General features: G+C 52.4%; 8 protein-coding genes across 8 annotated transcripts; 3 read left to right on the top strand and 5 right to left on the bottom strand.

Annotated features, from left to right (window-relative positions):
• Nucleotides 1-396: 396 nt before the first annotated feature.
• Nucleotides 397-1,479, bottom strand: sed5 (Integral membrane protein SED5; the record flags this gene model as incomplete). The annotated part of the gene is made up of 2 exons (XM_064875783.1): nt 397-1,184; nt 1,242-1,479. 2 exons carry the CDS (start codon nt 1,477-1,479, stop codon nt 397-399), a joined length of 1,026 nt encoding a protein of 341 aa, XP_064728047.1.
• Nucleotides 1,480-2,433: 954 nt separating this feature from the next.
• On the top strand, nt 2,434-6,276 carry PMZ80_007376 (uncharacterized protein; the record flags this gene model as incomplete). The annotated part of the gene is made up of 1 exon (XM_064875784.1): nt 2,434-6,276. The coding sequence occupies one exon, from the start codon at nt 2,434-2,436 to the stop codon at nt 6,274-6,276; it is 3,843 nt and encodes a 1,280-aa protein (XP_064728048.1).
• Nucleotides 6,277-6,424: 148 nt separating this feature from the next.
• Nucleotides 6,425-10,240, top strand: PMZ80_007377 (uncharacterized protein; the record flags this gene model as incomplete). Its single annotated transcript, XM_064875785.1, has 1 exon — nt 6,425-10,240. The coding sequence occupies one exon, from the start codon at nt 6,425-6,427 to the stop codon at nt 10,238-10,240; it is 3,816 nt and encodes a 1,271-aa protein (XP_064728049.1).
• A 941-nt stretch (nt 10,241-11,181) lies between these two features.
• PMZ80_007378 (uncharacterized protein) lies at nt 11,182-13,605 on the bottom strand (the record flags this gene model as incomplete). The annotated part of the gene is made up of 1 exon (XM_064875786.1): nt 11,182-13,605. One exon carries the CDS (start codon nt 13,603-13,605, stop codon nt 11,182-11,184), a length of 2,424 nt encoding a protein of 807 aa, XP_064728050.1.
• A 359-nt stretch (nt 13,606-13,964) lies between these two features.
• Nucleotides 13,965-14,270, top strand: PMZ80_007379 (uncharacterized protein; the record flags this gene model as incomplete). The annotated part of the gene is made up of 1 exon (XM_064875787.1): nt 13,965-14,270. The coding sequence occupies one exon, from the start codon at nt 13,965-13,967 to the stop codon at nt 14,268-14,270; it is 306 nt and encodes a 101-aa protein (XP_064728051.1).
• A 28-nt stretch (nt 14,271-14,298) lies between these two features.
• PMZ80_007380 (uncharacterized protein) lies at nt 14,299-17,359 on the bottom strand (the record flags this gene model as incomplete). The annotated part of the gene is made up of 2 exons (XM_064875788.1): nt 14,299-16,406; nt 17,119-17,359. The coding sequence occupies 2 exons, from the start codon at nt 17,357-17,359 to the stop codon at nt 14,299-14,301; spliced, it is 2,349 nt and encodes a 782-aa protein (XP_064728052.1).
• Nucleotides 17,360-17,465: 106 nt separating this feature from the next.
• Nucleotides 17,466-18,858, bottom strand: PMZ80_007381 (uncharacterized protein; the record flags this gene model as incomplete). The annotated part of the gene is made up of 2 exons (XM_064875789.1): nt 17,466-18,698; nt 18,745-18,858. The coding sequence occupies 2 exons, from the start codon at nt 18,856-18,858 to the stop codon at nt 17,466-17,468; spliced, it is 1,347 nt and encodes a 448-aa protein (XP_064728053.1).
• Nucleotides 18,859-19,924: 1,066 nt separating this feature from the next.
• Nucleotides 19,925-21,418, bottom strand: PMZ80_007382 (uncharacterized protein; the record flags this gene model as incomplete). Its single annotated transcript, XM_064875790.1, has 2 exons — nt 19,925-20,341; nt 20,393-21,418. 2 exons carry the CDS (start codon nt 21,416-21,418, stop codon nt 19,925-19,927), a joined length of 1,443 nt encoding a protein of 480 aa, XP_064728054.1.
• Between the last annotated feature and the right edge of the window lie 323 nt (nt 21,419-21,741).

Genomic DNA, 21,741 nt, shown 5'->3' on the forward strand with positions numbered 1-21,741 from the left:
ATGAAGCATAAGCATTAACAAAAGCCAGGAGAAGTCGCCAGACCTAATGCGTTACGGCTCATGCTTTTGATGAGGCGCGTTCGTTTTCTTGGAGGTTTACTGTAATATGTTGTTTTCATACTGACTCAACATCAACATGTTCACTGTATCGTTACAACGATGTCTAGCATGATCTGGGGATGGATGACCCATTCAGGCTAGAAACGATCTGAAGATAGAAGACTGTCTCCGGTGCAGGAACAATTGCCGCATTACTGCCTGCAACTTAATTAGGTAGCATGTTACGTAAGCATCGGTATCAGGAGATGGAAAGTGCATGCCGACCCGCAAAAAGGTCGCAGTTGCATTTGCGGTCACATGGTCTGATACTGGTGCTGCATCTATCTATTGTTACATTCAACCGGATATTAATACCCATAGTAAGAAGAAGATCATTAAGACACCGAACATCTTAGCCACAAGCCAGCGGTTCCCCTGTACCCTGTTCCAGTATTTCAGCAGTTCTGTTTGCGCGCCCTGTACATTGTCCACGACATCCTCGGTATTAGCGTCTATCCTTTGTAGCATTTCACCCTGCTCCGCTACCATGCCCGCTAATTGACCGAAGATGCCACCCAGCTCGTTGATGGTCCGTTCTATGGCTTCTATCGCCTGGCCTCTTTCTTGTATGTACGTATTCGGGGCTTGTGCCTCCTCCATCATCAGTAGTTGTTGGTCCGACTGGGGCATATTTATGCTTAAATGTGACTGTGACGAGGGTTCCAAGGTGAGTAGATCATTCGCAGAGGACTGTGCTGCTCGATTCGATTTTTGACCTGCGCCCGTCTGGTAGAGTGGAGATTCTGATCTCAAGTTGTCCTGGAACTGAGTCGAGCGTGCCGATACACTGCTCACAAAGTTCTCTGTCCGCGATCTGCTCGCTTGGATGTTCTTGGTGCGGACCTCGAGAGTGTCCTTGAAATTGGCGGCTACGTCGGCGACTTTATTTTGGAGGAGGAGCACGACGTTCTTGTTATGTTGGCCTTCTTGATCTTGGGATTTCGGTTGGGAGGAGTGTTGTTGGGCTGTGGTGGTCTGAAGGTTCGATATCTGAGAATTTAGGCGTGCTAGGTCCTGTTTTATGACAAAGGTGAGCTCGTTGATTTCAACGGGCCGGTCATCGAATATTGCTTTCTTGCGGGCGACTGGAACACCGTGTCAGTACCATGGTCTGTAATAGCGATGTGCTGAGGTATCCTTACGCTGGGCTAATCTCTCTAGCTTGCCCATTGTCGCAGTTATGCCTCTGCCTATTGCAGCGGCATCACGAGCGAACTGTGAGCGGGCACTGCGAGGAGCTGCATCTCCGTTGGCGTCTTGCTTCTGTTGCTGCGATAAGAGAGACTGCCGTTGCTGGGTCGTCGGTGCTTTCTGCCGTTTCTGCGCCTGCGCAAGAATTGTTTTGAACTCATTGGTTCGGTCCTGTATCGATGTGACCATTGTGCTGTAGGATCTGTCCTTGTGTGGCGATTATGGTTCTATGTAGAGATTGTGACTTTCTTCACAGAATTGTTGTCAGGAGTCGTCGTGGTTGCCGCCGGAAGCGGATATTATGGGATTGTGTATGGTATTAATCCAGGGTTCTCGGCGATGAAGAAGATCTGTCTCTTCAGATGGCTGCAAAGGACTCGTCGGGAAGGGTGTGTGCCTGTTGTACAATAGTTCGAAAAGTATATGGAAATGTTGTCCTCATCCAAAAATCGCCGTCCCGGAACATGCGCAGGTGCAGTATGGTAAACTTCGGTCCTCTTTGTTGCGTGCAGGTGCAGGTGGTGCCCCCCGGGCCGTCAAACTACTCGAACCAGCCTCCGTTTTGACCCCGATCGACTTCGATCTGTCCCACCAATCGTAGGGGGAGTGCCACCTAAGCTAGGCCACTTTGGAGGACAGCTGTGGCGCAGCTGGGCTTCTTACGCTCCTCCCTCCCAAAGCCGAGTGCACGTCAGAACGATGATCCTGGCAGCTGCAACTGCCAGGATTCTTGGTTGTACAAAGCATAATCAGCCTTCTATCTGCATTTGTCCACCTCAACTTGAAGCTGTCGCCAGCCATGCTTCATTAATTACTACATCTGTTGACTCGTTTCTTTGTCGTTTTGCAGCTTGCCTGAGCGTTTACCTGCGCAGTCACCTTAGTCCGGCTGCTGGTTCGCGATTGAGACGTTGATACCCAATTTGCTTGTTGTTATCGCCAGCGCACGGGAGCACTACACACTACGAGTAGGACTCAATACACCTCACCGTTGCAGCGCTGTGCGACTTGCCTGCAGTCCGACATACCCTCTGACCGCCTTCAATTACGAGCACGACTACGATTACGAGTACCCATGCCGTCAACCATAATCTTTGTATTCTAATCATATCTACGACGACATACATCCCATATCTGTTCACCATGTCGCAGCCATATTCTTACCAACCTAATGTAAATCGCAGTGTGACGAGAAAATGGGCAGAGGCGAGACAGGTCGATTACGGCGGCGATGACTGGGGAGACGACGACGATGACGATGATGGATATGACGAACCAGCATATCCGCCTTTGTCTCAAGGGAGACGAAGCTTCACGAATCCTCCACCCCTGAACACTTCACATAGACTGTCCTTCGATCGAGGTCAAGAGCAGCGCGTCTTCTCTGCCTCTGCTGCCCAACCGCAACAGGGCCTGCCTCCCCACCAGAATGCGCCACCGGGCGATCCTCGCTTTTACTCTCAACAGCCTGCTGCTGAGCCAAGCGGAAGAACATCGATTGATGCATTCAGAAGAGATGGTCCACGTCCAGAGAGCAGAGATTCGAACACTAGTGCAAGACAGTTTCCGCCCCGGAAAGCAAGTCTGGGCCATGGTGATTTCCCGGATTATGCCCGATCGCAACCTGCACCGCCCGTTCCTGCACCTGCTCCACAAGAGTCTGATCCAGCTCCAAGGTTCATTACTCCTGCCGAAATCTACAGACGTCACGCAGAAGAAGAACGAAAACGCTCTCAAGAATCCTCGCGCCCTAGTATGGACTCGATTGCAAAGGATGCCTCCGACCGCACTCCAAAGCAGTCCATAGATATTGATTCCAACCGGAGGCGCCAACCGACCCTGGACACGGTAGCAGAACGTAGAAGTGAGTATTTGGAGAGTCCTGTTGCGTCTCCGATCATGCCTACATCGCATGAATCTCAGCAGCATGCCGCCCCGTCTCAAATCCAGAGAATTGATACCGATCTGCCGGCCCGCTTTCCTTCAGCCTCATCGAGATACACTGACAGGCCTGATCCCATATCTGCCTCTACTGCCGAGTCGCCATTTCCTTCGCGCAATGCCAGCCAAACAGATCCTCATGCCCCACCCCTACCACCACCATCACCACCACCACAAGTGGGTGGTCTGCCAGTTATCACGAGAGGCTCAAGTTTTGGCTCGTCTTTCTTCGCAGGTGACAGCGCAGCTGACAGTCACACATCACCCCATCAGCCAGATCACCCGCCACCGGTGCCAGACAAAGATGCCGGAGAAAGCAGTCTCCAGCACAGGCCATCTCATGGTTATCGGACAATGGTCACTGACGCATTTCAATCCGAGAACCAGAAGCTAGGCTCACCTGCTCCGACCGACAACTCGATGCATCGATCAAACACTACAAGCACTTCTGAGATTAGCCCAATCTTCGGCAGATCCCAAGAGCCAGACTGGGACAGCGCCCTAGCAGAGAATGCGAAGCGAGTGAATGACCATGATGCCAGCCAAGGTGAACTAAGCCATGGAGATTTCACCCCACCCAGAAGACTCGGCACCAACCGGAGACACAGCCCCTCCCCTGCGCGAAGGCCACTCAGTATGGAGGCACCTTCTATCCCAGAGCCTCAATCGGCCGTCTCTATGTCTCAAGATAGTCCAGCAGCCACTCAGGACATTGCTAGAGAGGCACAGTTGAGAAGGCCAGGTCCTGCTGTCTTGGTTCACTCAAGAGGCAACAGCAGAGAATCACTACGTGGTGAGGGTTCTGGGACAAGCCACAAAGTCTCAATCCCGTCTCTGCGCAACCAGCAGTCCTATATGTCAGAACTGTCCGAGCGGTCAAATCAACGTACTGCCTCTGAAGAATGGGCCAACTGGTCAGCTGCTCAGAGAGAAGCTCATGCGAGACATGGTATACAAGACAGCAATCCTGCAACACCTGGCCTCGAACCATCTGGCATGTCGTCTCCTGCTCCTCAATCCGAGTCGCTCGAGAAGAACGTGCAATCGACGGGACCCGCTAGCAATGAAGATATGAAGCCATCTGCTGCAGTTTCAGGCCTTCCATCACAGCGACCACACATGGCACGAGACGAGAGCTTCCGACCAGTCCTGCCTGGCGGTTGGCAGTCTTCGGCTAGCATACAAAAGGCAGCAACGCCTGAGCCCTCAAGCATGTTACGCCCCAGGCCTGGTTTTGTTAACCCAGCGACCAGGAACGAGAGTACCGAAAGCATTCCTACGGCAACTGCACCACGTTCGGCAAATTGGAGGTCAGAGTACACTGGCGTCCAAGCCCAGGCTTTTGCTGCTGCAACTGCTGCAGGAGATGCTCTGGCTGGTATCTTCAACGGTCCGTCACTAACTTCACGTGGTGGCGACTCTGAAGTCAGTAGCATCAACGAAACTGACGACGAATCTGCAAGCACTCGTCAGGACCCCACGCTCTTCACCAGGGATTTCGCCGCTTCCACACCGGAGCAGGAGAGACCTGCTTACTCTGATTCTTCGGCAGCTCGCGATTTCGCGAGCACCAGGCCAGAAACATCAGATGCCTCTCAAGTGACTCCTAAAGCTCATCAAGGACCTTTCACGGGTGCAGAAAAGCCGGCCCCATTATCTACCTCGCACCCCGGACTGAAGAGAACTGGTACAGATTCAGTACATGCGGATTCACCCACTAAAGAGTCAGAACGTTGGTGGAGCGATGAAGAGGAGGAAGCGCCTACAGCGCCAGCTCCACTTCGTACAAGTCGAATGAGCACAATTGAGCCGACAAGGCCTCCCATCCCACATTCAGATTCAGACGAACCTGATGCCGACCAGTTGCATAGCGACATCGTCCAGAGTTTGACACCGAAATCATCCAATATCGTACCGACGTCGATAGCGAACCCTGGCCGAGTTTCACCACTGCGGCATGAGAACCAAAGGCCAACTTCGCCTCCATTCGCTGCTGCTGCGCTTGCTGTTTCGCCGGCAAGGGCTTTGCAAGAACAGAATTCATGGGGGCCTCTTGCTCCACATTCCAAGACGGTATCACCTGATAGAGAGAACCTTCCCGTGTTGGCTAAGGCACCGACGCAAGCAGAACTGACCGACAGTGACAGCGAGCAGCCGGCCTCTACCACGCAGCCTGAGAAGGATCAATTAAGTGACGTCGTTACTCCTTCGACAGGGCTTGAGACTACGCGGGGTTTGAACGGGACACCGCATCCTCAAGAGTCTGCGCCTTCAGCTCCTAACTCATTTACCATCGGCAACGATCTACCGACCCTACCACAAATCCCTACTGCCACAGAGCCAGAACCAGCTAGGTCGTCGTCTGTAGCGTCGTCCGAAATTAGTGCCCCGTCTCCGATTGAGCCTCCCGCAACAACGGTCAACAAGCCAGCGTCTGCTCACGATGATGAGTATCGTCTATCTGACACTATGCCTTTTCAGGACCGAGCAGATCGAGCACTTGCCAAAGACCTACCGAAGCCCATCACAGCCACAAATGGAACAGCAGAACGATCGTCGACTCCAACAAGAACCCAGGATGCTCCCTCGCCTGTCACACCCAGATCTATGAATGCTGCTCGGCCCTCCTTCGCATACGATTCGAGTCGCGCATACCCTAGGGATAAGGTGCCCTTCGAGCAAATCAAGAGCATGGGTAGTGCGCAACAGCGCATCAAAGCCTACAACGACAACCGAGATGTCTATACTCAGCCTGTTGGGCAACTGGAGAACTGGTTGACCTTCATGAATACCCCCGAGCATGCTGATGCATTCGCAGCTAAACCAATCTCAAGCGCATCATCCGTATCACCACGTCCACGTTATCAGCAACGTGACTCGACTGGTGCACCTAGTGGAGCCAAACAGATCCAGGAGGATGGAAAGAAATTGCTTGCTTCTGCAAGCAAATATGGAGCAAAGGCTGGCGTACTTGGGAAGGGATTGTTCTCGAAGGGCAAGGAGAAGTTCCGCACTGCTAGTGCTGGTCAAAAGGTAGCTAGATGATCTTCCTTTCCTTTGCTTTGGAGTGAACCATATGATACCCGACGATGCCTTTGTCTGATGAGACACATGGACGAGATAGCGATAATGCATTTGCTTTTCACCTTGAATCTTGTCCTTTTGTTGACTTGTGTTTTCTTAGGGCTCCCTTATGGGTCGAGATCAAAACGCGAGCTTGCCCGAAGTCAGCCGAACATCCTGCACCTCGAACAGCGTTGCTCCTCAAATTCCCACACCGTCGATGGCTACTCCAATTGATGAATCGTCATTGTCAACATATTTCAGTAATCCGGATGCCAACGTCAACGACCGCACAGCAGCACAACGGGTGGCCACGAACCCACCATTTTCGCCGATCTCAGAAGTCAGCACAGACCAGCTAGACACAACCAAGACACTCGATAGAGCATTCAGTGCTGTTAGTGAGGAACAATCGCCACAGTCAGGCAGCACCGTGAGGCCAGCGAACCCGACTTCCTCACCTACTCCAAAGGCAAAGCAGTTGTTCGAAGGCGAAAAGAGAAATTCTGTCGGAGCTGCTAATGCCCTGAGTACCGAACATAATGGAGACCGTGTACCTGCAGACATCTCGGAGAGCAGGAGCATGGACAACAGAAGAGACTCCAGTGTATCGGATGTTTCGAGTGTTAGTGCGCCTGACGATCGCAGACATAGTCTGGCTGCGAGGACCATTAGCCCACCACTCGAAAGTCAAGTATCGCGCGGTGATCAGCCTCTTCCTCAACGTCAGCCGTCACGAACAGTTAGCCCACCTGCTGAATCTCGGCGGCCTCAACACGCTCCATCGTATTCCACCGCCATGGCTTCTGCCCCTCTACAGACGAAAGAGGCAGAAGCGGCACAGGACCAAGAGCAGGAACCGACTTTGCCTGCATACACTCAAGCTGCCTCGCCAAAGCCACCAAAGATTGGACCAGGCGCACAGATCGTTCCTGTTGCTCGGATCAGACAGGATCAAGATTTGCCTAGAGCTGAACAACAGCGGCCGTTCTCTTTCATAGGGTCGGAAAGCTTACTGAAAACAGGACATGGAACGAACCATTCGATCGATAATCCAGGTGTCAGTACTGGAAGCCCAAGCACAGCTCAAGATACTGACCACACCGACCGACCGCAACTAACTCCTGGCGGTGGTAGCCGAGCGCAGAATGCCGAGAGCCCTCTGCCAAGCGCTAGGCGTAATCCAGAGGACTTCGGCCGCAAGAACCAAGAAGACTTTGCCAAGCTACGTCAGCAGCCACCACCACCTGTTCCGCAACCTCAGCAGGATGGACATTATCGCATTCCGGGTCCATATGGTCATGAGCTCCGACAACCGAAGCCAAAGACGTCCACACCAGTGCTTCAGCAATTTATGCCAGCACAAGGTACAGCTCCGTCGAACGGTGATGTCTTTGACGATGTGCCCACAGCTCCGAGTGGTAATGCTTTTGCAGCAGTAGCAGCCGCACAGCGACAGAATCAGCAACCAGAAGGTGATGCGGTTGATGCAGCACAGGCTCGGACGCAGCATATGCCGGGAGCATTCCCAGCCCCTCAAACGCCTGCACCAGAACGCGAACGTGGTCGATCTAAGCTGTCGTCTTTCTTCCGATCTCGGTCAAAGTCACGGTCGCGTCGTCTACAGAAAGAGCAGCAAAAAGAACAGCGACCAGATCCACGACCAGATGCGAATCGTCGAAACAGCCTGTTCAAGCTCGGTAGCAGAAGTAGTATGAACGCGGACCGGCAAGGAGAGCCAGAGTATGATGAGATTGCGGATCAGACAACTCAAGCGACGGCAAGGCCTGAAGCTGGATCAAGAAGACTGAGTAAGGATCTGTTCAAGAATATGACTTTCGGTCAGCAGGATCAGCCAGATCCTGGTCAGCAACCAAGTCAGCCAGTCACAACACCAGGTGGAAAGAAGAAGAGGTTTTCTGGTTTCTTTGGAAAGCCATCTGCCAAGACAGAGCAAGTTCAGGCGCCAGCCAGAGTCACGACTCTGCCGTTCAATGCACAGCAGCCCATTTTGGAAGGTCAGACTTCTCATTCGCAGCAGACCATCTCCGAAGGTCAGACCTTTTACTCGCAGATCACGGTACCACAAAGCCCGCAGGATGTGAACCAGTTCCAACAGGGGACGAGATATGCTGAAGGTCAGCAGCACCCTGCAATGCGACAACAAAGCTCTCAGCCGAGTCAGCCCTTTCGAGGAATGTCGCCACCTGCGCAAGGATATTACGGTGGTCAATCTGACACGATCGGCAGCCAGCAGGAGGAGTCGTACTTCTCAAGACAGGATCATAACGTTCCCCAGCAACAAAATCAGTACCCGTTGAGTTCGAATACGCCGTACGAGCGTACGCGTGTGCCACCTGGTGTATCTCCCTATCAGAATGAAGCCAGAACTTACGGCTATGAAAACGACATGAGCAAGCAACTTGAAGCATTCGGTACACCACAACATCCACCCCAACGACCAGACCTCCCCCGTCTAAACACAGGCGATCAACAACGAACCTCAAGTCCCTTCATCCCGGCCTCCGCCCCACCAGTACCAAACGCATATACCCAGTCCCGACAGAACGCAACCGCGTCACCATACACCCACCCGCAATCCTCCACCCTCCCAACCCTAGCCCAAGCTCAACAAGCCGCATCCGCATACCAACCCCCCTCAACCCGCGCAAACAAAGATATCTCCTATGGCTCGGATTACCACCCCACATCCCCGCAACAACGCTTCAACCAGACCCAAACCCAACTCCCCCAACAACGCTTCAATCAAACACCCTCAGAACCAACAAAAATAACACCCCGCGTCGCAGCCCTACACACCCGTTCCCGTTCCCCCAAACTCGGCCGCCGCAGCAATGATGACTTAAACGCAGAGTATAACGCTCTCTCTGTCCCTCATTCACACACTCAGAACCAAAATGAAAGCCCCGTCTCCGGCCTCGGCACATTCAGTTCAAAGAAAGTCTCACCCGTAGGCGGAATCCCGCGGTCCGAGGCGGAACAGGAGAAGCCTTGGGCGATTAAGTTGCCTGGTGATGGTGATGCCACCGAGGAAAGGGAGACGACAGATCCGGCTAGCGCAACGAGTAGTAAGGCACGGGAAATGAGACGGATTATGCTTGAGAGGAGTCCGGCCGTGCAACAGCAACAGGAAAGTAGGGAGAGTAGACCGACGACTGTGGCGGAGAGGTTTATGGGGTTGGGTCCCGTGACGACGACGGCGCAACCTACAGGTATGAGTTCCGGTTCGGGCTTACGAACAGGTACAGCGATAGCGATGACTTCACCCAAACCCAGAAATGCATCACCGAGTTTCACGTTGTCTAAGAATCCGAGTTTGAGGGGGCAGGCGCCGAGGAGTTCTACGCCTGTTGATGGACATGCTCATGCTGATGCTCAGAGGGATACACAAGCTCAATCTCAATCTCAATCTACGAGAGGTCTTAGCGTCTCGAGAAAGGATACGAATACGCCTGTGAGTGAGCTTAGACCTAGTTTCGATGCAGCTGGGAGTGGAAGTGCGATTGGGGTTTCAAGGGAACCGTCGCGGTCGGATACAGGTCGTGATGAGAATGCAGACATGCGTGCGCCGGGTGTTGCGCCGCCGGCTGTACCCGTGAGGACGGATCAGCCGGCTGTGCCGAAGGGGGTTGTGAAGGCACTTGAGAATGCGGGTGCGGCGCCAGACGCACCGTTGCCGGCATCGGCAAGCACAAGGACGAATGAAGCTGAGGCTGGGATGACGAAGAACACACCAGGTGATATGCGAGCAACATCGGCGCATAATGAGAATAGAAAAGGCAATATGTGGAACGAGAACGAAGAGGTCTTTGAGATGCCAGGTTCAAGACCAGAGGGCTATGAGAGTGAGGAGGAGGTTGTGATGAGTGCTACTGCTTATCCGGGGCAGGAATGGATGCCTGTTTTTGAGAGGTGGGAGGACTAAGTTTGGCATAAGACATGATGACGAGAAGTCGAGTGAAGATGGCCAGGATGGATATTGGAACGTGACATGTTGATATAGTGTAGAGTGATGGGTTTGGAAAGGAGACTTGTGGGTTTTGACTGGGGTGGGTGTGAAGACGAGGGATACAATTAATGTTGATATTTAATGTGAATAATCTGATGTAGATAACGTCAATATATGCAGTGGATGGACACCGTGACGATTCTGTGTGAAACGTAATCTCTACTGTAGTTCCTTACTACCCAGACGATGGGGGGACCCCTAGAGTAACTGGCTCTGCTCCGCTTCTCCTTCTACGTCTCACCCTCAGCTTACCGGGTAAATTCAGCTGTGATTAGTCGGGTTACACCAACTCATTCGAGTCGTACTAAATCCCTCGCTTGTTCGTTATAGCAGCTAGCTAGCTGATCAAATCGCACCATGTACTTACTGACTTGCTTACTTACTCAGTAGGTTCAAAAGTATATTTGCCCACAGAACAGAGTAAGTAACAGTTCGTGACGTGACGGCGGCGGCCGAACAACCTTAGTCAGTCTGGAAGCAAGTGCCGCCCTGGATGGTTCCCTGCTGGCGCGTTCAACGCAAATTAGAAGGAAGTCGTGGTAGTAAGTTGAGTAGCCCGTAGCGCTACGTTTATATCTGTTGTCGTGGCATGGTCTAACATTTACTGCACTTGTTTCGGCTTTCGTTGGCATGACAGTGGGTGGGTGGCACTTGCGGCATGGGTTGATTGGAATCAGATCATAGCTGCATTCGTGCATTCCACATCTGTCACGGCAGCAGCTACCAAAACTTTGTCCGTAGAGGTCAAAGCAGGAGGTAGGTAGATAGTACAGGGTATCATATTCAAATCTCATTCATATCTCATCACAATCTTCACTTCCCTCCAAACCTTCGCACTTACCCACCCACTCACTCAATCACTCCCCCCTCCCCTCCTGCCCACTCCTCACAGTCCCCTGCCTAGTCGGCGTAGGCGTCGGACTCCCCTCCCTACTCCTCAGCCCCTCCCTGCCCCCCGGCCCCCGAATCGTACTAGCAACACTCCCCACAGTCCTAACCCTCGTCCCCACAAACCCCTTCCTATTCCGTCCCGTCCTTCCTCGTCCCAGCCAATTCAATTTCAACTCCTTGGTCAACTCCTCCATCTTAGACTGTGCTTCATCACCGGATTGCACTGACGATAACACGGATAGGCACTGCAGCATTCGTGCGACGGTCTCGGTTATCTGTGCGGATGATGTATCGGTTGAGCGGGCGGCGGGTGGAGATGAGAAGGACTGGAAGGCGACGTCGGAGGCGGAGCCAGCGCTCAGATTTGAGGTCGCTCGCGACCGGGACGCGGGCGTAGCGCCGCCGAGGAGCGTGGATGTTTGGCTGGAGTAGCTTGATGAGATACGTGGGTCGGTGTTGGCGGTGCCAGGGCGATCGAAACTATCTCTGTCACGGCCGAAACTGTCGCCGCGGGAACGGCCTGAGGACTCAAAGTGGGCGAGGGTGGCGTTGATGCTCTCGAGGCTAAGGCGGGAGAATGTCGTTTTGAGGAGGTCGAAGCGCGGGAGGATGACGTGGTCGCGGAAGGAGGTGAGGAGGATACGGCGAACTTCGAGTTCTTCGCCGGCGACTATATCGGGGGCGTCGGAGTCGATGTGGGATGAGGGTGATGAGGAGAGACGGCCGTTGGATTCGGGACTTGGGAGTGCGCCCCAGAATTCGGCAGCGAGTTGGGGTGTTTTGAGGACGGCACCACGACCTTTGAATTCTTGGTCGAGGGGCAGGAAGACGGCTTGCATGAAAGGGAGGATTGTGCCGAAGACTTGCATCCACATGTCGACTAGGTTTGGGACTAGTCTTTCGTCGTGGACGCCTCGGAGGGTGTGGTTTAGACTTAGGAAGCCAGTGTGGAGGAGGTTTTCGAGGTCGCCTATTATTATGCTTGGATCTCGACGGGAGACGCACCTTTGCACGTGGATTGAGACTAGGCGGTTGAGGTCTTCGACGGCGATTGGGACGTGTTCTCCTTCGAAGACTACTAGGAGGCGAGCTTTGAGGAATTCCCATGCATCGTCTGGAGTCATGTTGTTCAGGCCAAAGACTGCCAGTGTCTCCTTTAGCTCCTTCGAATATGGCGTGAATGGCTCGGAATTATTTGAGTGCGACCCAGACAGGCTCGCCATGGATGGCCATTCCGAGGTATCGCTGTCTGTTCGACTGTAGACCTGTTCCAACGCGTGGTGTGCTTTTTCCTCTTTCTTCTCCTTTCGCAATGCCCTTGCGCCATGCCGCAGATCAAGACCAGAGACTGACTTTGCGAATGTGCTGTGGTTTGGTGAGGATGGCGCAAATGAGTAAAGTGACTGGGGATTATTGATATCCACGGGCCTTGAGTTCGAGTTCGCAGACGAAAGAGGCAGGTTGAATTCATCCTTGTCCTTCAGCTTGAGCTTCTGCCTTAGCCCAACATGCTTCTTCTTCTCGTCGTCACGTACAGGTATGATTGTGGAGACAGAGTTGTTCTGCAGATTGTACATGGAGCTGTTATTCGATGATACATCAGCCAGACTGGTAGTGGAGGCATTGTAGACCTTGGCCAGACCACTAGTAGGTAGCTTGTTAGGCGACGGCAGAGGTCTCTCTTTCCCTTCCTTATCCTTGTCTCGTATTATGCCGATGTGCTTGGTCCTGAATTTATTCCTAAAGCCCTTCTTCTCCTTCTCCTCGACGGGCTGCTTCCACACGGCCTGGGCTGCTGTGGTGGCATTGTTCGTCCCAACTAAACCATTCCTGTATTGCGGCTGTTGATCTCCTGCGGGCGATATGGACTGGCCATCACTACTGACCGAGCCATTACTGTGCCGCCTGCCTTTTTCCTCCTCTTGAAATGGCACAGTCGAAGACCTCCGCCGGACATGCTGTGTATTGACATTCAAGTGCTGTACAGCGGCCTGGGCAGCGATCTGAGACGGAGTGAGCGCAGCACTCCCCGCCGAGGTAGAAGGCATAGATGGTTCGAAGTAACCCTGAGAATGCTGCCGCCGATGACCAAGATGCGGTGAGGGCGCAAGGGAGACTTTCCGACCATCATTGGGAGGCATGTATTGTGCTGAAGGTCGGACCTGGTTTATTGAGGTTGTGCTTGCATTCTTCTGTGAGACGAAGGAGGGAAGCGCATGGCCGTGACCGCCGTATGCTGCTCGTTTGTTTACGGTCAATGGCGGAGGGGCATAGTTTGATGCTGTATCACTGTCTGTTTCGAGACTCGATCGTGTACTTTGTCTTGAGCCTGCATTTGATCTGTTGGGTGAGCTGGGAGGTATGGGAGAGCGTAGGGGTCGTGTAGCCATCTTGTCAGCTGCGCCGGGGTTTCACTTTCGCGCAGTAGATGCTTGTCCACCTCATGTTCGTGCTGTCATCGTGTCGCTGAGTTGCTGCCAATTCCTCGTTCTATCTGATCAGGCTATCATGTGTCGCGCAATGTTTGTGATCTACTGATGCTGTTGTGGTGCTTGATCTTGGAGAAAGTGAAGTGTGAGTTCCGAGTTGTCCACCACCTGCTCGCGAGACCCTGATCGGCACAAATCGATGGAGACCCATGCTCGCACGCCTCGATTATCGATAACCCCTCCCCACCTCCGCAAAATCTACCATTCCTACGACGTCTGTCTCATATTTACCTGAGCTCAGTAAGGAGTTTTGTTTAGCCATGTCTGAAGAAGCGAATGGTGTCGGTCGTTCGACAGTAAAGGCGACATACAACTCCCCAACCGACACCAAAACACTCGAGAAATCTCTCCCCAGTCCAAGACCAACAGACATAAAATCAAAGATTGCCTACCTAGGTGAAGTACGAAGCGCCACAAAACAACTCCAAGACGACATCAACACCTTCCTCACAGCAAAAATGGAAGAAGACAAAGCAAACGCTTCCGCTACAGCAACAAACAAACCCAAATCGCGCGACGAGGAAGAAGAAGAGAACTACGGCGAGGAGAAAATCGAAGAAGACTGAACAGCAACTCTATTCAGTCATTCAATCATTAATTCTCCGATCCCATCAACGAGAACGTCAACCCCTGCATCCGCCTCTTCAACAGATCCTCCTCACTCGGCAGACTACTTATACTCTTACTTCTCTGCCTAGTGGGTGATCTCTCACGTCGACCTCTCCGCGCCTCAGGACTACTCGACTTATCCTTCTTCTTGCCCTTCTCCACCGATCCATTCATGCTAGACATCACCAGTGGCGCATCTTCGTCACCCTCACTGACAGCACTCCCCGTTGTCCCGGTCCGCTGATGATGTCGCTGGCTCGTTGGCATCTCAAGCTCCGATCCACTCCCATGCACCTGGCTTATGCTTCCTGTTCTCAGACGTCTTTCGATCGCTGGACCTTCGAACGAGTGAGGCGGTTTGGCGAAGATGTCACCTATCCACTTTGCGCAACGTTCGATGTGTTTCCAACCTTCTGGAAAGATGGATACGAATTGCACGAAGCCATGTGAGATGCCGGGAATGAGCGTCACTTCGACATGCTCGCGCTCGTCGAATGTTGCCTTGGACTTCTCTAATCCCAGCTCCTGCCGATCGTGGAAGAGGCGCATCTTGGCTTGTCGAAGTCGTCCCGCGAAGAAGACGGTGTCATCGACCAGAGGATCACGCTCGCCTGTGAGGAAATATGTTTTTGGAAACTTGACGAGAAGTGATTCTGGTGCCACAGCTGGACAGAGAAGATGATCAGTCTTGAAATCGGGTCTGTTGAAAGGTCCAACATAGAGGATAACCATCGCTCTCATCATCTCCGGTGTCAATATCCTGTCGCCGTAGTACGAAATGATAGAACTGACAGCCAGTCTTGTCTTCAACTGTTGCGGTTTCGAGTCTTCCGCTTGCTGTCTTTGTGCTTCGACGTCTGTATCTTCTCTATTCGGCTTCCTGGGTGCAAAGAAATCATGCTTTGGGTTCTTCTCATCCTCGTCATCCTGGTCTGTTGGTCGTGGTGTGGTAGCGGTATATCTCCGATCGATATCCTCGCTCTTCCGCTTGATGAAGTTCTCATACTCTTTCTTGTTCCCAGTGCCTGGCTTTCGTATCAGCGCCATCTGGTCTTCCGTCATCCAGGATCCAATGTTCATGTCCAAAGCAGGATACAACAGCACCAGACCTGCTGGACTGGGTATCATCCCTTTGCCTCCAGCCGCATGTTGCTGGTTGTGTTCAAGGATCATCAATGTTGTCCCAGTCGCCAGATTACCGCCTGCCGAGTCTCCCGTCAGCACAACCCTTGGTATCGCACCGGTTCGCATGCCGACACATGCGCCTCGTGTAATGATGATCTGCTTGTATACATCGAAGCACTCGTTCAACGCATACGGATATGGATGCTCTGGTGCCTTCTTGTAATCCAGGCTCAATATGGGCAGACCAGTTCTTCCAGCCCAGCACAGCAGCTTGTCATCGCTTTCTCGTGGGCTCATGGCCACGAAGCCACCGCCTGGTATGTCCAGCACCAGGTTTGTTTCTCTCTCCAGCTCCTTCAGGCTGCCATTGTAGTACATCCACCCGCTCACTGGCTCCTGGAAACTCGAGTGCTTTGGCCGTGCGATCGTAATTCGCCGAGGACCGTATCTGGTGAACTTCGGTCGCATGAGGCTTGTGAAGAAGCTGAGATATGGTGTCGAGCTCTTATTCCATGCAACCCGCATATGGTCGACTGTGATGACAGCTCTAACTTTGCGCACCTTCTCGTCCGCCTGCTCAGCTGCAATCAGATAATACGCTGTGAAGATTACACTAGCCAGATCTCTGATTTTCTTATTCTTGATCCTCATCGCGCTCCAGAAGCCGGCATCAAGAGCTGTGGTAATCCATGTTGCTCGGAAGTAAGGTCTCGAGTAGAGATTTGCTAGAGGTTCTGGGCTCTCGAGGCCAACTATCTTCGCGAAGTTTCGTGCAACGTAGAGGTAGGTCAGAGTCAGGACCATTGTGTGCCATGGTGTTAGCCTCCTCTTGTACAGCCAGTCGGACAATCTTCGTAGGCCAGGCGGGCCATGGGGGTTACCGAGGAGGAGATAACCCGACCAGAAGAGGACGGCGAGGAGGACTTGGACTTTTCGAAAGCGCGACGATGGCCGCCCAAGTACGTGGTCTGCGACTATGTCAGCTCATCCAAGCATGCACAGGGATACCTCATCTTCACCTATCATGTTGCGAGAATATTGCTTGCTGATCTGTTGTACATATGCTAGTAATAGTGGTATACAATGCGATGTTACAGTATATGTCTTGACGCTTGTGTCGTAAATCAAATCGGCTGTGCTTTCATGAAGCTCAAGTGCAAATGCAGTGCATAAACCATGGCAGCTATGACAGCTAGATGGCCTGTGAAGCTCAAGGGGATGGTATGGAGGTATACAAAAAGTGGTAGCGCAAGGTAGGTAACAAGAAGATTGAGTAAGTAGTTGTTGAAGGAACGTGGTGTTTCAGCAAGGAGTAGTCTCTGATCCGAAGTAAGAGAGATAGAGAGCGGCTTCCTCAATCGACGAGGACGTTTGACACTGCGACGAACCATCTTGTCATCGTGACCAGCACGAACTCGATTATGGACCCATCGGCCAGGACCTGACGTCCCGAAGTTGGAGTGGAAAAGCAGAAGTACGGCCTATGCGGAGGGAGAACAAAGGGCAGGTGACGAAACATGCTGACATGTGAAAGAAAAGGAGGCCTGAAAGATAACATGTGATCCATCTCGAAATCTGGCCAGATTATGTAAGAATAGCTTGATTGACTTAAGACATTCAGAGGAGGCAGCTGAAGTTGTGCCAGCCACACAGCTTCGCAGCGATCTCTGCTTGGCTTACTCATTGTTGGTCGTTTGATTTCCTGGACTGTGCCGCGCAAATGTCTCCCGTGCAACGGCCCGAGCCCAATGGGACTCTGTCTCATCTGCAGGAGCATCACTAGTCGAACGATGCTGCTCGCGGAGATCTGACGAAGAGACAGACGAGCTCGAACTAGAATGAACCCGCTGGTGGTCAGTCGACTGTGCCCTACCACCTGCGTCAGCTCTTGCATGAATTTCTCCCATCCTTCTTCGGACATGTGCTTGAAGGATGTTAGCAAGTATAGAATAGTCCTCGTCTGTCTCTGAGCGGTCCGAATGATCTGAACGACCTAATGATCTGGAGAGCTGTCTTCTCCTCTCCGACTAGGAGAAGGGCATGTGGGATCTTATCCAACCACTAACTCCGCCTCCCCCACCTCCTCCATCGTCTCTGGTGCCGGTACTCCTTCTGCTAGGTCGTCGCTCGCTCGATGGTCTTTCACGACCTTGTTCGGTTCGTTGCCTCCCATAGTATTGTTCCCTCGCTGTTCTGATATCACTTGGACTATCAGGTATGGTGTGCGGGTTCTGCCTACTACCTTCCTGAGGCATTTGCGTGAAGGGTGTTGCAACGGATGAAGATCGTCTATCGGATCGTCTTTCTCCGGACCGCTGCTGCTGGTTCCGCTGGTCTGGTGGTGTGATAGGCTTTCGACAATGAGGACAGGTATCGTGCTCTTTTAGCCATGACTCGATGCATTCGAAGTGGAACCAGTGGTTGCACGGTAGGACGGTAACCTCTGTATCCAGCTCGACATTATCCATACATATTGAGCATTCCGCCTTGCCATCGTCTCCAGTCATTGACTTATCAAGTTTCTTCTTCGGCAGCTGGTTGATCAGTTCTTCGGAGGCTGGTGGTGCTCCATTCTGCCGGTTTTGTTCCATTAACTGACTCATGACTCTGTCGAACGCTTCCTGAGAGAAGACAGCATCTCCGCTCTGAGCATTCCGAGGATCAAGTAGCATCGAAAGCATGCCAAAAGGCCCACCTATTGGTCCTTGTCCGCCACCTCGAGGGCCGTTACTAGGAAACAGCATAGATAATAGACTAGCCGTAAGGTCAGCATCAACATCGTCATCAGTGTCGTTAAGAGGGCCATACTCAGGGGGTCCGGCTGGGCCTGTGGGGCCTGGAAAGGCGGCATCGCGACTGCCCGCACCGAAGTGGGTGGTACGACCGTTGATATTGATGGTCCCACCGAATCCGCTACCTCCTACTCTTCCGCCACCACCTAGAATGTTGTTGACCATGCCTTGGAAGTTACGCATAACATCATCGGCTACGGGATCGTTTGCGCCAGTGTTCCAGTTCGGCTGCCGTGGTCCACCAAAACCAGTCGTGTATGTTCTTGTAAATGAAAATGTGCCGTGACCGCCACCTCCAGTGTTGAAGTGTATTCCTCTTATATCCCCTTCATCAGGATCTGGTGCTGGGGAGCCCCACGGGTTGTGGTCATGTAGTGAAGGAAAGGGCCGGTCGTCGTCGACATCCATGTGGGATTCAGGTGCAACTTCCGGTGGGTCGTCGACATCTGGTCTACCGCCAGGTGATAACTGGCTGATGTTAGTCGTAGCCACTTCTTGAATCTTCCATGCATACTATTTCAACGAATTCACTTTCGCATCTCGGACATTGTAGTCCGCCGTGGGCCCTATCCCACTCGTTCTCGCATTGGTAGCAGAAGACCCTTTCACCTTCAACCCGGTTCGACATGTTGTCTGGAGACTGCGCAAAGCGCAGGAATAATGTGGTGTAGAATGTGCTGTTGGTTACCGCATGCGAGGTGTGTCAGTCAAGTTGTTTGGCCACTAGACTGCGTTGTTCGGATAGAAGCAGGTGGTGGCTGGAACACGGGATTTCCAGGGTGGCCGTGGAGCGTAATGATGTGTCGTCTGAGTGTGTAGGCGGTGTTGGTCGTAATTGATAGTAGGTGACGAGTATTCTAGCTTATGGTTGCGCCTGACTTGGTAGGTAGCTGACGACCTCTAACAAGAAGTTCGGCTGATCACAAAGGATGACGTCTGTAGCCGTCCAATTGCGCCAGGCGATTTTCAGGCGTGCCTTATCGATAGATCGCCAACCTAGTTTTCTGGGGAAAGAGTTCTGAAGAGAACAAGGCAAAGCAGTGGCTAATCCTCGCTTTGATATGGCTGTCTAGGCATAGATGAATGGCAAGAAAGATTCAATGAGTCATGCCGGCGTATGAGCAAACCCAACCTCGCCATACTAGCAACCGCTCGTTGTAGGTGCATGTCAGCTCCCATTTCAAGGATACTTCTAGAATGTTCGAGTGATTGCCCAGTTAGGAGGTTCATGATCGAGTATGTGTTTGCTACGGTGAGCCAGACCAGCCCACAATGCTCTTAAGACAGCTTTTGGCCTGTTTAGCTATTCGTATCACATGGCGCACTTCCCAAAGCTTCGTTACATATCCGTGTCTGACGTGCCTGGGAAGCGTCGAGCGGACATGGTCTCGCAGTACACCCAGCAGTGCGCTTGCAATGAGTATAAACGAGCATCGAGCATCGGATGAGTACGCTGGCGCGGACATCATGTTAAGCAACCACAAGCCAGCTGACTATCCAAACATTATGTGTCCTTCTATATACCTGCACTTTATCCACCACCAGTCCCGATCTGATCTTCAGTATATCTGGAACAACCACTGTCGTACGTGGCTGGATAGCGGAAGTCGATCGCGGACGAATTGGGCCCTCCCAGTTCACAACTATCGGAACTATACTCTGGGTCAGCTTATCGTTATCTCCCTACCGCAAAATCACTCACGTCCTGTATCAACGGCCAATGGCCAACCTAGCTCCACGAGCCCGTTCTCAGGGTCTTTCGCAAAATCAGTCCATGCCGTGCGTGTTTTTTCACCAAATTCTTCCTGCTCAGGAGAGTCTGGTATCCCAGTAAGGAATGCACTTGTACCAAATACCTGACCTATATCAGAACCATGCCATGCGCCGAAGGTGCCGACGTTCTGATTCGGAAATATGGCAGTATAGAGATAGCGCCACGCACGAACACCATGATCAAGACGCGCTGAAGTGGCGACAGAGGTACCGCAAGCGATAGGATGGACCTCGAAGGCGGTATCGTTCTGTGGTTGAGGTGGCGGACAAGCACCGCTGCCACAAGCGATCACAACTTCCAATCCGTTTTCATCGTTGACATTACCAGCGAGAATGGGCTGAAACACGCAATTAGTTACCCCTGATCACGCCTATTGCAAGGCACTCACTCGTTTTATGAATAGACCTTGTTCTCTTCGAGATTGGTAATCAGCGAACGCTATCTTTTCATCTGCCGTGGGTCCGAAATATCCTGTGGCACCCGCAAGGATTTCCAACATGCTCTTGGATCTCATACACTGTAGGTTCTGTTCCCCAGTGCAATTGACCGCGCTACTTGAGTTAAGCCATCCTGTCTCTTGAGGCGAGGGTGAGTTGTAAGCAAAGCCAGACTGCATAATGAATCCATTCACAATCGGGTCCTCCAGAAACGCGAAGGAGTAGAAGTCCACGATCTGCGAACCAGCCGACTGACCAAACAGGGTGATTCGCTTAGGATCGCCACCAAAGCCCGCAATGTTGTCTCTCAACCACTCGACAGCCAAGCGTTGGTCAAGTATTCCGAGGTTTAGATCTGGTAATTCTCCACTGCCGGGGAACCCGAATATACCGATACGGTAGTTGACACTCACCACTATGACGTCCTTTTCGTCGGCAAGGCGCGCACCATTATATGACGGATTGGCCGAGGATCCTGATGTGAATCCACCACCATAAAACCACACCATGACTGGCTTCAGTGCTTGATGCATGTCACTCTGTGGTTTGCTCCAGATGTTCAAGGTGAGGCAGTCTTCGGAAAAGGTCCTGTTGAGCTGGACCAATTGGCGGAAGACGATATCTGCCACGGTGTTTCCTGGTACTTCTAGGTCCTGTGACAACGCGAACCGTGATGGGCAATCCGGTGAGAAGCTTGAAGCCTCGATGGCATTTTGGGAGGGGTTTTGGTATGCCAACGGTGCTGCAAAGCGTAGATCTCCTGTTGGTGGTTGTGCATATGGGATTCCCAGATACTCAGACACGTCAGGTTTCCATGATGATGCGTGCCCAACGACTGACCCACTGGAGGTACGAACCGTCTGGCCTACGCTCCCTGTTGTGTCAAAGTTCTGCCAGCCGTTCTTGTTGGACGACTGAGGCAGAGATGTAACAACGGAAGCGGAAAAGCATGTCCACAGCAGGATATTGTAGTACATCTTGCTCCGGGGTCGAGACGCGGGCCTTGAAAGGTCAATCCATGCCACAGACATGCCATGATGTCTGCTTTATATGCGGATTTGACTCGCACCGCTGACCGCCCATGTCTGCCAGTGTTTAGCTTGTACCTTGCATATATCTGGGATTGGGATACCGGGATTCGGTACATGATCCAACAGCTATGGTTGAGCCAATGAAACTTGACAAGCGTAGCTGTAGGCCGAGGTGATATAGCATAAGGACTTTTAATCGTCCCTAGCAAGCTGCTAGTCGCCACGCAGCTGTGCAACGATTTTACACCCCCCTGCCGTTACCATCCCAC

Source organism: Knufia obscura (assembly GCF_036327395.1).
Source record: "Knufia obscura strain CCFEE 5817 isolate CBS 148926 chromosome Unknown scaffold_9, whole genome shotgun sequence".
Classification (NCBI taxonomy): Eukaryota; Fungi; Ascomycota; class Eurotiomycetes; order Chaetothyriales; family Trichomeriaceae; genus Knufia; species Knufia obscura.